This window comes from Schistocerca piceifrons, chromosome 2, assembly GCF_021461385.2.
Source record: "Schistocerca piceifrons isolate TAMUIC-IGC-003096 chromosome 2, iqSchPice1.1, whole genome shotgun sequence".
NCBI lineage: Eukaryota > Metazoa > Arthropoda > Insecta > Orthoptera > Acrididae > Schistocerca > Schistocerca piceifrons.
In genome coordinates this window covers 736,759,674-736,776,978 of record NC_060139.1, presented here as the reverse complement: position 1 = coordinate 736,776,978, position 17,305 = coordinate 736,759,674, and the positions used below count along the sequence as shown (strand labels likewise).

The 17,305-nt window shown below is 39.6% G+C and overlaps 1 protein-coding gene across 1 annotated transcript in view; it reads right to left on the bottom strand.

Annotated features, from left to right (window-relative positions):
* Nucleotides 1-10,100: 10,100 nt before the first annotated feature.
* Nucleotides 10,101-17,305, bottom strand: part of LOC124775807 — a 76,444-nt gene continuing 69,239 nt past the window's right edge. The window contains exons 5-6 of the mRNA XM_047250638.1: nucleotides 15,621-15,770; nucleotides 10,101-10,246 (exon numbers count right to left, since the gene is read on the bottom strand). Of these exons, the coding sequence (XP_047106594.1) occupies nucleotides 10,101-10,246; nucleotides 15,621-15,770 (296 nt within the window). The remainder of the gene's footprint in view (nucleotides 10,247-15,620; nucleotides 15,771-17,305) is intronic.

Genomic DNA, 17,305 nt, shown 5'->3' with positions numbered 1-17,305 from the left:
TATTGAGGAGTTTCAAGCTTCACCATTGCCTTGAACTCATGATCTGAGGCTAAACCTACAAGCAAACGTTTACTGCCACATGCATTTACATTGTACATTATACTGAATAACTGTCTGGGAACAGATGCTGTATATCACATACACCAGTGCTGTGCTATTGCTCCTGGTGCGCATATGCCTGCTGCGTTCCTGAGGTTGTTGCTGTAGTGGTGGTACAGAATAGTCGAACAACAGTAGGCTCGACAAATCTGGAAGACCGTCTGTGGGTTGCAGTGTTTCAGCTGGGGCCCGTTGCACTGCTGGATAAAAAATTACAAAACTTAAACATAAACGGATATATTATTATTATTACTATGATTGTCATTACTAATTGATGGATAAATACTTACTTCCAGTCTTCTTCTACTTTATGGAGGTAGTACCTGGACACTGCTGCTGGCATGACCCTTTCACTACAGAGCACAGTCATCGAATGTGCCTATTGAATAAGAGTGACATAACGCAACTGGCTGACTTCATCCCCTCCCCCTCCTCTTCCTCTTCTCCACCTCCTCCTCACCTCCGTGCTCTCCCCCTCCAGCGGTGACCTTGAACATAACAAAGAAGAACAATGCCTCATCTATATATATGACACCTGCTGACATCATTGAAAGTGATATGTTGTGTGATGTCTGCATTTCCACAATGCACCCTGTCCGCTACTATGAAATTTAATCAAATCATCCCTCTTGCTTGGTTTAATGCGTCACCAAGTCCTATTCCACACGAAAAGAGACACTGGTACTGATTTAATTGTTAACATGTTCCAAACTCTTCGTGACAAGTTAAAGCTCGATGTACACTCCAGTCACTGTCTGTGTTTCCCTTTCTTCCATATAATTACATAATTATTTTAAGAACTTTTCGGAGCCTTGCGCAATTTTCTAGGCATTGTTAATTACTGTATCACGTGCCATCTTTAGTGACGATCTTTCATTTCAGCCCAAATGTCATTTTTGTCTCATTTCCTTCATACTCCTGTCGTTTAAAGCGTTTCGCTCAGAAAACTTTTTATTGTGTCTTCTCAAATTATCTCGAAGGCATTTTCAAATAGTTTCATTTAAATGAGCATGTTCTAGGTCGTTTCTATCACTGCTCGTTTAAAAACTATTGTCTTCTCTGTAATAACTGCTTTTCTGCATTTGACATTTTCTTTTCTTTTCTTTTCTTTTCTTTATATCAGTTACATATTTTGCTATATTTGTATTAAATACAGTAAGGCGATAAAAGTCATGGGACACCTCCTAATTTCGTGTCGAACCTTCTTTTGCCTGGCATAATGCAGAAACTCGGCATGGCGATCGAAGTTCGCTGTTAAAATTTTGAACCATGCTGTCTCTATAGCGGTCCATAGCTGCGATGCAGGATTTGGTGCATGAGCTGACCTCTCCATTTTGTCCTATAAATGTTCGATAAGTGGCCAAATCGTACGCCCAAAGTGACCTGAATGCTCTTCAAACCAGTCGCAAACAATTGTGGCCCAATGACATGATGTATTTTCATCCATAAAAATTCCATCGTTGTTTGGGAACTGGAAGTCCATGAATGGCTGCAAATGGTCTTCAAGTAGCCGAACATAACCATTTCAAGTCAATGATCGGTTCAGTTGAGCTAGAGGATCCAGTCCATTCCATGCAAACACATCCCACACCATTATGCAGCCATCACCAGGTTGCACAGTGCCCTGTTGACAAATTGGGTCCATGGTTTTGTAGTGTCTGCGCCACACTCGAAACTTACCAATAGCTCTTACCAGCCGAAATCGGGACTCATCTGACCAGACTACTGTTTTCCAGTCGTCTAGGTTCCAGCCGATATGGTTGCGAACCCAGGAGAGGCGCTGCAGATGATGTGCTGTTAGCAAAGGAACTAGCTTCGGTCGTTTGCTGCCATAGCCATTAACGGCAAATGTCACGACACTGTCCTAACGCAAACGTTCTTCGCACGCCCCGTACTGATTTCTGCGGCTATTTCCCACTGAGTTGCTTCTCTGTTAGCACTGACAGCTTTAGACAAACGACGTTCCTCTAGTTCGTTAAGGGCGTTGGACTTGGTGAGAGGTAATGCCTGAAATTTGGTATTCTCAGCGTATAACACTCCTTTCTGCTACAGCTATACCATAACCTCGAAGCTGAAGGCAGGTTGTGAAATAAAACTATCTTATTAAAGCAATTATGGTATAACGCAACAGAACAGTGTTACCCTCTGAGAGGAATTTTGCTAGGTTGACCGTGTTGTACCTAACGGATGTGGCTTATCGGAAATGAAAGTCAGAATTACGTAAATATTCGAACAGTAACAAACAATACTTTTGCCTAGCTATACTGTTTAAAGAATAAGGAAAACGGTCGCCAGCCTAATTAGGCAAGAGAAAGATTAACGTTCTCGTTTAAGAAAGTAGGTATGAGTAACTTTAACGGACAAACACAACCTATACTTGGCCACACGCGAGTGCAATGAACTCTGACACATACATATATTTACGGTAAGATTGAAGCTAACAGCTAGAGCAACACAAACTATTTGCAAAAATATAACAGATACCGAAACACGCTGTTACTTTCAGGGCTTGTTCAAATTGAATGGTCTTTATAACAGTACTATTAGCATTCACTGCAGAATCATTAATTGGACATAGGTTAAGTATTATTGTTCAAACATTTTCCTAGCTGGCATGAAATTATAAATGTAGTTCACTGCAAAATTATGAACTAGTCACAGGTTAAGTATCTCTCAACTAAATACTATTCTGTTTAGAATGAAAGTTAAATGGAATTCACTAACAAGTTACTTCTCAATATCTTTTGAATAAAGAAATTATTGTTTTCATAAATAGTGGTAAAGGATAACCTGTGGATTTTGTTACACTATTAATATGCACTTTCAATACCCAAAAGAAACAAGTGCTTAGCAAGCATAAGTGTATAACTTTCTCTAAATGCAGTTCACGAATTTTACTACAGTGAGACACAATGTTGAAAAATTTACAAGAAACTGACTCACCTTTTAAAATTTACTACAGGCAGCACTATGATCATTAACTAAGCAACACTTTATAAGCCTCAGTTTTAAGAGCTTTTAATCTTTAAAAGAAACTGCAAATTGTCTTTTCACTAAATCCACAGTAAATCTGAACACTCCCTTCTTACCAAAGATCAAACAACATTATTTAATATTCTGGGGCTTTCATTTTTTCCACAAACTAGGACACTCGGTAATCATACTTTAAATGGAGAGGAACCTGAAAAGTGTTGTGATAGGGAAAAAAATCAAGGTAGGTACATAAATTCAGTTATAAGTTACCTTATATTTGAGCACACTAACACATCCAATAAGCTGATCCTTCACTGTACATCATTATAGTATTCCGTTACACTGATTGCGCAATTTGGTGGCAACTGCATGTTGGTAGGTGGATTTTCAGGCAGAATTGTTGGACTCTGTCCCTTCTTGGTGGCGATGATGGATACCAATTCCAGAATCGTTCCAGATATTTATCCAGACATCCGAGGCATTGGAAAGTGGCAGAAAAAGCCTCTTTCGGAAGCAGCACAATATGCAACTTTTAAACGGCAGTTCACAGTTTAGTACCTCGTCCCCGACTGACTCTTGTTCCACCTTTTCTACCTAAGCCAACCACATTTTGCGCGCGCTACACAGTTCCGTTCCCGAGGGAACCACACTACCTCTTATACATACAGAATAACTAAGAACCCTAAGTGAGGATCAGCAGTTTACATAACAGCAACCAAACGCATTAAATAAAACAGAACATTTGCACATATTAGCATTTCTACAAAAAATTATTCACACAGAAGTTACAATTATATATAGTAAGTTTTGTTCCCCCCAAGTGGGACAAAGAATTTAAATGACAGATATACTACACTGCATAGAATCAAACCATTACATCAAAGTTTTACCAAAGAAAGGAGTATACAATGTTGTGTTATCTATTCAATCAAACAATGTTTACAGAAGCTCAACGATGTAACATTAAATAACACAAAAGCAAAATAAATCCGTACAGGATACGAGCTATGGTGTTACAAGCGCACTCTTGACATTGTGAATCTCGGAATACTGAATTTACTAACGATTTACGAAATGGAATCTCCCTTGTGTCTAACTCCAACTACCATTCCGCGTTCAAAATCTGTTAATTCCCATCGTTCGGACATAATCATGTCGGAAACTGTTTCAGATGAGTCACCTGATTACAAATGACGGCTCCACCAATGTACTGCACTTTTATACCTTGTGTACGCGCTACTACCGCAATCAGTATATGTGGATATCACTATCACATGACTTTTGTCAACTCTGTGTACTTGTGCATTTTGTCTGTTACTGTATGGTGTTCGTTTTCTAAGTTACTGAACTTGCTGCATTTAGGCGGCTATACCTACTTATTCTTAATGCACTCCATGTTTCTATTTATAGCTCCCTGCTTGATTTACTGATATCTTCCTGCTAGATAAATTTATTTCTCTCTAGCTTTGTATACATTTTTACACTGCATCCTTCAAGCTATGATCGCTTGTTATCCTATAGATTTCTATATTTTTAAGACTGGCACACAGTGTACGACCCTTTTTTTATAAAATATATTCAGTTTGTTTTACTTACACTTCGTCCTCACCAAGCTCATTTTCTGTCCGTAGACTGTAGCATTATTCAGTTATAGAACGTTCTGGGCTATACATTCGAATACTTTTAACTTTTGAGTATAATGTAATATGAGATTTATTTGTTCAGAGCTTCTTTGTCAATTACATTTGACATGGATGTTTTATTTATATAAAAGGTGAGGCAGCTAAGACAGGTTACCCCAAATACTTTCAGAATGAATAAATATATTGAGGTGCGGTTTTTGCTAATGTTACAGGCGACAATATGCCAAATTTCGTGTAGTTCGCAAGTCATTTTTTATCGGTTATAGTAGGCGAACCACGACACCGACTTTGTTTCTCTATAATGGAACTATAAACATTTTTTGTGGCATTTGAAAGAAACCTCTAAGAGAACTTCAGCGACATGACATGTACGGGACTTGAGCAAATAGTATCAATATAACAACGCTGCAAGCCAAGGTCCGTAAAAAAAATAAGGTTGAGCAGTAAGCGTTCTGTCCTGCCATTGGCTGAGGCTGTGACGTCACGAAGGAACCGCCGCTGCCTCTGCAACAGTGCTACAAGACGCAGCCCGCGCATTTAAGCGATGTATTTGTGAAATGTTTCAGTTTCTACAGAAATAGTAAAAGGTAAATTGTTATTCTGCTATTTCTAGAAAGTTACTGCTATATTCTGTAGCTTGTCCAGCTTTAAACAGACACTGCTGAGTGCTGACTTTAATAAAATCAAGCGTCTATAGATCAAACTATACAAAAATAAGTGCAAAGTACAGTCTGTTTTGCAGTACTCTACGAAGTAAACGTTCGAAATGAGCATTCAATTATCTAAATTTGGCTCTGGGAAAAGTGTTAACTTGTAGACAAGCTCTATGTAACGCTCATTTATATTCTGTTTACATCATGTCTACAAAAACACTGTCGTTTTCACTCAAGAAATTATGCAATTGCCTCATTTGTAGGAAGCATTTGAATTACCTACCTGAACTGACACACACACACACACACACACACACACATTCTTAATTTTCTCACACCTCAAACCTTTGGCTTATATTTTTATCAAGGTGGATGTATATTGTTTGCCCTAGTTGTTAAAATTCACTTATATAAAAGGGCATTGAATCAAGAAAGTGCTGCAAAATACGATTTACAGGAAATAGTGGTAAATTAACTTACCGAGTCCGCCGTTCAGCAAAGTTGGTGTGTAGTGTGGGAAACAATAAGCCAATCCTTGGCACTGTCAGTATAGAGTCTTGCTAGTTGTGAAACAAATACAGTCAGAGGACCTTCACTTCTATCTCTAAGTTTATATATTATTTAACTTTCGCAAATATTGTTTATTTACATTCTAAAGCGATGACAAATACCACTTCCTTCCTTTCCGTTGCTGAGCGGCAACTGTTTTCTTTGACTTGTCCTTTGCAGACAGCCAACGCAGTCGGATAAATGTTCTCGTCCTAGCGTAAATCTTAATGATTTCTGGGTGAATAGTGGGGAATCGCTCGGTAAGTATAGCGCACAGGTTCTTGATGACACCACTTTCCCTGGACAAACTGTCGTGTCCATGGATCTGGGCAAAAATTAATTCAAATTAGCTAATTGTTTCGAGCCACGTTTCTGAAGGCACAAGCAAACCGCCACGAGAAACCATGCCCAGCCATCCCCTCGATGTCTCCTCAGGCAGTGTCAGTAACTCCCTAGTGGGTGTGGCCAGTGATCTGTCATACTGTCTGCATCGATAAGATACATATCCAGCAAGATATTTAAATCCTTCAGTGCTACAATCGGAAGCCAGTGACATTGGAGGCACATCGGATTCTCCTACTCCAAAATCTAAATCTTCTATCTCCTTCTCTCCTTCAACCATTGCCAACGCCTCAGACATATCAGGCAGGATATTGCCAAAAACAATTGCAGTCACGAATCTTCCTTCTTCATCTGACTCAACAGACGATGCGTTTGCTCCCAACAACAACAATCTTTACCTCGAATGGCGATGGATGATCATAAAAACGTCTACAAAGATAACCAAACGGCAACGACAACACGCACGAAACACAACACAAAGCTCAGACGCACACTTCGCGCGGGCCAAGAGCTGTTCCTCAGTGACGTCATGCGCAGAACGTCAGAAATGGGTTTGCTTCTGCGCAGCAGTTACTGCTCCCTCGTGGCTGCAAGCCACTCTCCCGTCTTTAGGAGAAGAGGTTCCTCAAATGTCTGTCCCGTTACACCAAAAGTAAGCAAACATGTAACTTGGGTGATATGGTTCGTGTATGTATTATCACGGATGTGATACCAAGTACTCAAAATGTTGGCCTTGTGCAGTGCTAAAAGCTATAAAGTGACTCTGGAGAAACAATACTACACGCTGAACTTCATCTGGAGTTAACTACAGGGACGATCCGTTTTACAAGGCATTTCGGGCCTTCAAGAGTCGTCTTTGTTTGCTACTAGTCATCTTGTTTTAATTTTCACCGTAATAAAAAGTATAGATGTGTTTCGTTTTGAAAGTCTACAGACCCATGTTCTCTCAAGACTGTCATTACAGGTGTGGAATGTGAGGGACATGCCTCATGTTGGTACCACACTTGTTGCCTTACGTCTAATCGAGTGTCTTCCAATAACTGCTGCAGCAGCAGCTCCAGATATTGGAGTGTATTTAGATTCCCATCAATAAAGCAGGGACGAATTACGTGAATCCTGAAAAACACGCAACAAACGTTGATTGACAAAGAGCGTTGTTTTTATCCAATTCTCTGAGGCTGCGTGGATTTACACTGACGATTAGTGCGTATTGTGAAGATTGACTTGCCCATGATTTGTAACCGATGCTTGCTCCTTAAACAAAATTTACTTAAATATGTTTCATCAGTTTGCGTTTTTCGTAGATAGCATTCGCAAAACTGTAAACAGTTTTGGAAGTCATTGGCATGACTCAGTAAATGCAGCGAAATGTGAAGAGGATGAAAGTGATCGTATGTAGCGTTAGCAGAACTCTCGTTTGGTTGATCCCTATCGTATTTCCGAGATGCCTCTTAGTGATCTGGCGTAAATCATCGGGTGCAGGAGTATATCGAAAAATGATTTTCAAGCGAGGTGTGTTACCACTGTAGCACAAATAATCCCTGTTGACAATATTGTTGCTCACTTACGTAATAATACACAGATGATCACACTGCAACGTGCCAGTATGTAACACATAAAATTTTGTTTAATAAAATATAGTTACGTGAAATGTATTCTTCATACTTTCGAAAATGCAAGCACAATTGTATGTGAATGATGTATTATTTCCAGTGTTTCAAAAATACGACACAATGCGCTAACTAGTATGGTACTAGGTCCCCATTATCGTTGTGCTTTTATCGCGTACCACTTCCGTTATGTTGATGAATCGCCTCTAATCCCTACCACAAATCATTTCCCTAACGATGACATGCAGAAATTCTAAAACAAGATACAAAAAACACAGGAGAATCTGGAAAACTAAACAGTCACTTAACTTTTCTGAACATCTGAAAGCATGGCTATGAACCATCAAATACGAAACAACCTAGGAAACTCATTAGAGAGAACATATTCAAGAGAAATCTGCTGACGTTGCAGAATAAATATGTAATAAGCCTTTATAATGAGTAATACATAACTATGATGTTAGCCGCTGAAGAAATAACCAACTGAGGTACTGTAAAGAACCATAACTATAGCCACCATACTCTCCACCCACTCTGAGCCTCTCCCTTCCCCCAATAAGACACACACACACACACACACAGACACACACACACACCGCACAAACAACCGCATGCAGCCACCACACCACAGGCAAAAGACAACAGGTAAATGCACTGCATTAGTTAATAGTACAACACATATTGAACACACGCTTATAATAACGCAAACACGAAAGGGCGACGTGTACGTAGTGAAATGCGCGGGTCAATATCCAGAAAAGGACAGCGTGGTTTTGTACAGGACAAACAAATACATTTCCATTCTGGCACATATGTGAAGTTCGAAGTGCACCAACGAGAAATTGTTAAAACCTAGACTAAATTTTGCATCAAAAAATTGTTTTTCATTTAAAAATAAGAGGTTGACACCAAAACAGTAGTGTGGATAAAGATTCACTGCTGGTGTGCAGCCACCTGAATTTGACATCTGTTTCTAATTTTTCGACCGCATACCGAACAGCCATCATAAAAGGGAGCCGAAATATTGACGTTCCAGCTCTCGCTCCGTCCTTTTAAACTTGCAGACTGCACCAGTGTGCATGAGTCCACAGATACACAGGCGTCCGAGATGTTCATCGGTGGCAAATAAATACGCATATTCATGAATTAGATTCGCTGTTGCGTGTTCGATACACACTAGGATGTCGATGTATTCTCTGTGAGATGCACTGTGGTGATTTCTTTGCAAGTTTATTACAGAATGTGCCGAATTCCTTGACCTTGCGATGCTGAAGCCGCTATCCTTATTAATTAAATTGGCAACATTTCATCCAGTGATGGTTTGGAAAGGTCAACATGATCGGAAAGAGTCATCGAGTCTCAAATCAGCATTCCAAAACCACGTACTTGCACTGTTAGAATATGATGGACGACCGTTGAAAGTCTCCAGAAACGCTGACCCATTGGAAAATCTGCCATGTTACTTACACTACAACATGTTTTCAATTCTCGTAGTGCAATCCGATGAATAGTTTTATTTACGAGTAGAAATAAAGGTTAAAGTTACTTGTTTGTCTGTAATGCAATATGCAGAGGTTCTTCTTGGCGAAGCGCTTGTGGTATGTAGTTCAAGATCCATGTAATTAATTATTGAGGACACATAATTAAAATAATACTAAAAGCATTTAAAACCAACACGGGTTTCTAATTTGCAGCATGTTAACGGAGAAATTAAAAAACGGTATGGAAGCAGATTGCTTAATTGTACACAGGAGTTTCAGTATTATTGGCTCCGACTATTGCGGCAGCAATCGAAACAAAAAGTACGAACACGTTTTTTACAATAGTAAGCGTTGGAAAATAATTTATTTTAATCAGGTTTCTTGCGATCTACCTACAGGTGTATAAACCACGTAGAAACAAATTAACTGTTTGCTCTTTTGAAGGAACTGAACGATCTCAAACACATGAAATTGGAACCACACGTAAAGTTGACAGAAAGAAAAAAGAAAGGAATGGCTACTAATTTATATTTAAAATACCCGTTTGGTGTGGGAACGGAAATATGTAAAAAAAAAAAAAAAAACAATGTAGTTAACGCATTTGCTCAGAAAGTTTTATTTCAGCGGCCATGGGGATGCCAGACACAAAAAGCGATTTCAAGTTGTACAGTTTGCTGAAATAATGAACTGGATTACTAACTTCAGAGATATTTTAAATATCACAACCAAGAAAAAGAGTTCGTTAGTTCACTAAGGGAACAGTTCATCGACGTTGATTTGTTTGGCTACGCTGTTGATCACTTCTAGTGCAACTTCTGATAGAGTTTGTTCGATGGTTTCCTTGATGAACTTCCATAAGTCCAGCTGATGCCCAGTGGTGTCACGAACAGCGTCACCTAAAACGAAACAGTGATAAACTCGTTACATCGTCGTTATCTACGTTAAAGGTATTGGAATGTAAGAGCTTTCTTATGGCCTGTATTCTCAAGAAATCAGTAGGGTCAGACCAATCCCTCGTTCGTCTGATACTTGAAGTAAACCGTTCATTAACTACTATTGTCTCGAAACCATCCTGTGCAGATAAAAATTTTCAGCAAGTGGCCGAGAATGGGTAACTTACGTAAGAAGTGACTATCCACTACGTTCATATCTCCTAATATTCACAGATGTTCTCTCGTCGATACTCAACTAATATATTAATTTTAAAAACTTTAAATATACAGTATCGGTGTTCCGGTAATTTCCAAGAATGATTGCATCTCGAAGTCGCGGCGTCCAAACGATACATGTCGAAGGTGCGATCCTAAATCGATCACGCGACTCTGGTGGCGGGCGTTATGATAAATTATTTTTGATCGTCATTTTTGTCTGTTTTCCGTCGTTCCCTTAGTTGCTCTAAGTTACACACCGCCGCGAATTAATGGCAAAAAGGGAACTGTTCCCGTAGCGCACACATCCCATGGACTTTCACACGACGACAACTCCGACAACGAGTAAGGAAACTCGTCTCCTTTGTAATTACAAGTATTTTTGTAACGCTGTTCTTTTGTCGTTGCTGTAATGACCACCGTAAACATACTCATAACGCCCGCCACCAGAGTCGCGCGATCGATTTAGGATCGCACGTTCGACATGTATCGTTTGGACCCGGCGACTTGGAGAGGCAATAATTCTTGGAAATTACCGGTGTTACAAAATAATATTTATTGAAGAGGTCGTAGTGAACCGACTTTCGGCTTTCTAGGCCATCGACAGATAACTTAATATCAAGCAGACAGTCCACACAACTTCAGCGAGAGTTCATAGCTGTAAAAAGACTGTCACAAGTATGTGACATCGCGAGGAAGCTAAGATAGACTACATCATATATATCCAAAACGAATAAATATAGGGAGGTGCGGCTTTTGGCAAGGTATATCGGATATATGGCGTATTTCTTGACGTTCGCAAGTATTTTTCTATCTTTTATAGTCCCCGAATTACACCAACGACTTTGTTTCTTGCTGACAGAACAACGTGTTTTTCTCTGTGGCATTTGAAAAAGCTCTTAAGAGAACTTCAACAACATTATGCGACTTGATCATACAGTGTCAAGATAACAACGCCGCCGACCGCTGTACCGCCGTCACGACAAGATGTTCCAGAAGCGTCTACCCTGTTATACCAAACGTAAGCGGACGCCTAACTCAGGTGTAGTTTTTGTGTTTGTCTCTGCGGTTGAAGCTCATTCGGCTTTGTTCTGCTATTGTAGCACTGAAGTGACTTCCTCGCAAAGCTACTGAGCCATCGACAAAGTACAGGAGAGTCAAAAAAGTGAATATTGTTCATGGTGAATGTCGCCAAACTAGTAGGGCAGTGGTGCGGTTGTATACTGAAGAGTATCCACATCGTGCCAAGAACTCACGATCTGCCTTTGTAAAAATTCTTTTCAAAAAGCAGTAGAAATGGAAGGGTGCAGAACAAAATACATCAACTAAAAAGAAGAGCAAATAATGAAAGGAATAAAACTAACATTTTAGCAGCAGTAACGCACAATACACATGTCACTAAGAGGCATCTCGGAAACAGCAGACGGATCAACCAAACGAGAGTTCTGCTTACACACCATCACTTCCATCCTCTTCACATTTCGCTGCATTTACTGAGTCATGCTAACGACTTCCAAAACTGTTTACAGTTTTGCGAATGTTATCTACGAAATGCGCAAACTGATGCGGCATATTTACGTACATTTTGTTTAAGGAACAAGCATCGGGTACAAATCACGGGCAAGTCAGTCTTCACAATACGCACTAATCGTCAGTGTAAATCCACGCAGCCTCAGAGAATTGGATAAAAACAACGCTCTTTGTCAATCAACGTTTGTTGCGTGTTTTTCAGGATTCACGTAATTCGTCCCTGCTTTATTGATGGGAATCTAAATACACTCCAATATCTGGAGCTGCTGCTGCAGCAGTTATTGGAAGACACTCGATTAGACGTAAGGCAACAAGTGTGGTACCAACATGAGGCATGTCCCTCACATTCCACACCTGTAATGACAGTCTTGAGAGAACATGGGTCTGTAGACTCTCAAAACGAAACACATCTATACTTTTTATTACGGCGAAAATTAAAACAAGATGACTAGTAGCAAACAAAGACGACTCTTGAAGGCCCGAAATGCCTTGTAAAACGGATCGTCCCTGTAGTTAACTCCAGATGAAGTTCAGCGTGTAGTATTGTTTCTCCAGAGTCACATTATAGCTTTTAGCACTGCACAAGGCCAACATTTTGAGTACTTGGTATCACATCCGTGATAATACATACACGAACCATATCACCCGAGTTACATGTTTGCTTACTTTTGGTGTAACGGGACAGACATTTGAGGAACCTCTTCTCCTAAAGACGGGAGAGTGGCTTGCAGCGTTGTTATATTGATACTATTTGCTCAAGTCCCGTACATGTCATGTCGCTGAAGTTCTCTTAGAGGTTTCTTTCAAATGCCACAAAAAATGTTTATAGTTCCATTATAGAGAAACAAAGTCGGTGTCATGGTTCGCCTACTATAACCGATAAAACATGACTTGCGAACTACACGAAATTTGGCATATTGTCGCCTGCAACATTAGCAAAAACCGAAGCTCAATATATTTATTCATTCTGAAAGTATTTGGGGTAACCTTAACGGTTCATGCGGTCAGCAAAAAGATGAATATCCCTAGCAGAAATCCAGCGCCAGTGCCAGAGGGACACTGCGTATTTCTTACGCTGGTTTTCTGAATGGTTTGATGCGGCCCGCCACGAATTCCTCTCTCGTGCCAACCTTTTCATGTCATTGTAGCACTAGCAACCTGTGTTGGCAGTTATTTGTAGAATGCATTCTAATCTCCGTCTTTCTCTAGAGTTTTTGCCCTCTACTACTCCCTCTGGTACCATGCAAGGTATTCCCTGATATCTGATATCTTATCAGAGCCCTTTTTATCGTGTCCCTGCTTCTTGTCAGTGTTTTCTATGTATTTCTTTCCTCTCCGATTCTGCAGAGAACTTCCTCGTTCCTTACCTTATAGTCCGCCTGATCTTCAACGTTCTTCTCTAGCATAACGTCTCATATGCTTCGATTCTCTTCTTTCCAGTATTCCCATAGTCCATATTTCAATACTACACAATGCTGTGCTCCAAACGTACGTTCTCAGAAATTTCTTCCTCAAATTAAGACCTATGTTTGGTACTAGTACACTTCTCTTGGTCAGGAATGCCTTCCTCGCCATTGCTACTCTGATTTTTATGCCCTCCATGCTCCGTCCGTCGTGGATTACTTTGCTGCCGATGTGAAGTTTCTCACTGTTCTCATTGCTGCTACTTCTCATTACTTTCGTCTTTCTTCGATTTAATCTCAAGCCATATTCTGTACCAATCAGACGTTTATTCACTCTCACTGACGATAGTATCGTCATCAGCAAATCTTACCACTGAAATCCTTCCTCCTTGAATTTTAATCCCGCACTTGATTCTTTCTTTTACTTCCGCCATTGCTTCTTCGATGTGTAGATTGTACAGTACGGGCGGAAGGCTGCCTTACACTCTTATTAATCTGAGCACTTCGTTCCTGATCATCCAGTCTCATTGTTCTTCTTTGATTGTAGTATGTACTGTATATAACCCCTTTTTCCTTATGGATCAATCATATTTGTCTTAGCATTTCGAACCTCTTGCATCTACATTGCGAACGCTTTTTCTAGACCGACAAATCTTATGAGCGTGTGTTTATTTTTCTTCATTATTGCGACCATTATCAAAAGCAACATCAGATCCGCCTATCTGGTGCCTTTATATTTCCTAAAGCGAAACTGATCCTCATCTAACGGATCCTCAATTTTCTTTTCCATTCGTCTGAGTATTATTCTTGTCAGCAGCTTGGCTGCATTAACTATTAAGCTGAGTGTGTGACAGTGCTCGCACTTATCGGCACTTGTTATCTTCGGTATTGTGTGGATGATAGTTTTCCGAAAGTCTGATCGTACGTTGCCAGTCTCATATATTCTGTACACCAACTTGAATAATCGTCTGGTTGCCACTCACCCAATGGTTTTAGTTATTTTGATGGAGTATTTTCGATCCCTTCTGCCTTATTTGATCTCAAGTCTACCATAGCTCTTCTGAATTCTGACTGTAATACTGGATCCCCAATGACTTCTGTGTTGACATCACTGTCTCCTTCTATCGCAACATCAGATAATTTTTCCTCTTCACAGGTGGCTTCATTGTACTCTTTCCATTTTTCCGCTCTCGGATAGGAATTCCCATTGCGCTCTTAATGTTACCACCCTTGCTTTTAAATTCACCTAAGCTTGTTTTCTGTGTGCTGAGTGGGTCCTTCTGATAATTATTTCTTTTTCGATTCCTTCGTGTTTTTCATGCACCCATTTCGCCTTAACTTCTCTGTTATTCGTCGACTAACTGCAGTATTTCTTCTGTTACCCATGATTTCTTCGCAACTACCTTCTTTGTGTCTATGTTTTTCTTTCCAACCTCTGTGACTGCCTTTTTTAGAGATGTCCATTCCTCTTCCGTTGTACTGTCTGCTGAGCTATTCATTGTCGCAGAGAACATCAAGCGTATCTCTTCATTCCTTAGTACCTTCATATCCCACCTCCTGCTGAGTAGTCTCTTAAACTTCATGCTACCCGTTAGTGTATTTTAAGAGTGGAAAAAAAAGTTAAACTATGAGAGGTAAAATCACTTATAGTCGTGTCATATTAATGTAAAATAAAAGCACAGCGGAAACATAATACAGATCATCAATGATTTTCTTATTTACTACAGCTGAAGACAATGGATGGATTGACATTAAAAGAAATAAACGAAGATGCAATTTTTGGGATAGAGATGAGAGGAACTTCTAGTCAGATGAATCAATGGTAAATGGGCCAAAGAAGTTCTTTGACGGACTCGAAATGGCAACTTCGTGGAAGGCGTTTTAGGAAGTAAATAACAGCATCAGGGCTGCTTATAACCGAAATTCGTAATACAATGAAAGCCCTGAGGAGGCATTTATTCAGCAGCAGATGTCAAATGGCTGATGCTGTTGACAATTAGGATGATGCTTGAATTTATCACAAAGTAGATAAAAAAAAACACTAAGCTATCCTAAAATTCCATTCTGTTTTCGGCACCTCCTTTAATACACACACTTCATTATGATATTATCATGACTCACTAAGTTGTTTATATTTAGAGCTGCCAGCACACGGGCAATTAAGAGACGTGAGCACGTCCTGAACTTACCAATTACTAGTTCACCATTGATGAGCCCATTAACACAAGCTTTCAACTGCTTCACTATGAGCTTAATCTTCAGTTGTTTGAAATTGAAGTACCTCCCTCCATCTCTTTTCTCCAGATCCCCTTTGAGTACAAATTCTGAACAGTTCTCAGCTGTAACAGAAAAAGAACATGGTTCACCATTGGCCGTTTCTAAAAGGTTTCTAAAATGTTTAACCATTAACAGCCTACGTATACAATCGCCTCGTAAAGGATTGCTGTATACATATCAGAAATTCTGTTTTTTTTTTTTTTGTTTGTTTTTCTGACCTGCTCGATTGACAGCACATTCTATGCTGCTACCGATTAAAATTAGACAAGGACCGATATGAATAATAAAATTTTTCTTATTCTGCATCTACAGTATAGTACAAAAAATACATGGCTAAATTTTAGGTGGTTTGACGGTACTCTGAGTGCGAAATTTAGCACACAGAGGTGTCATATCTGACAGTTCGGTATCGAGTCGAAATCAACTTAGATGACCAACGCAGATACGTACGCAAACTACCACCGTTGCAAATGTTTCAAAATCATTTTTCGTTTTATGCATTGGCAACAAGAGTACGTAGTGCGGGCATATGTCAGAATTCGGACGTATGTATGGCTGTTGGCTGTGTGAAAGCTTACTATCTCTAGAGCCATTATTAAGAATAAATGGATTGGGATCGTACGCACTGATATTGTACTGTAAGGTACCACCACCTAACAGTAAAGCTTGTAAGCAATTAACTGCATACTCTGTTGTGCTTTCCATAATATCTTTTAATGACAAAGACGTTTAGTACCTAAATTATATAGTACGTAAAACTAACAATTAAATGGTATTGTCAAAACGTGCAGTTAATGAGAGATTAATGGCTGGACGGTAATAGCTATTACAACAGTTACACGGTTTACCACAGGACAAAGAACGCTATACTATCCCACCTTTTCGTTAGCCTATATTTGTGATTTGTCGACATGGAAAAAGCGTTCGACAATGAAAAATGGTGCAATATGTTCGAAATTCTGAGAAAAATGGGGGTAAGCTACAGGGAGAGACGGTTCATATACAATATGTCAAACAGCCAAGAGAGAATAATAAGAGTGGACGACCAAGAACGAAGTGCTCATATTAACAAGGAAGTAATACAAGGATGTAGTCTTTCGCCCTCTGTTCAATCTGTACATCGAGGAAGCAATAATGGAAGAAAGGAAAGGTTCAGGTGAAAGGATTCAATGATATAATTTGCTGATGACATTGCTATTCTGAGTGAAAGTGAAGAAGAACTACATGATCTGCTGAATGGAATGAACAGTCTAATGAGAACAGAGCATAGGTTGAGAGTAAATCGAAGAAATACGAAGGTAATGAGAAGTTGTAAAATGAGAACAGCGAGAAACTTAATATCAGGATTGTTGATCACGAAGTAGATGAAGTTAAGGAATTCTGCTACCTAGGTAGTCAAATAACAAGCGATGGACAGAGCAAGGAGGACATCAAAAGCAGACTAGTAATGGCAGAAAGGGCATTTGTGGCCATGAAAAGTCTACTAATATCAAATATCAGGTTTAATTTGAGGAAAATATTTCTGAGAATGTATCTCTGGAGTACAGCATTGTATGGTAATCAAACATGGACTGTGGGAAACCCAGAGTGTTGGAAC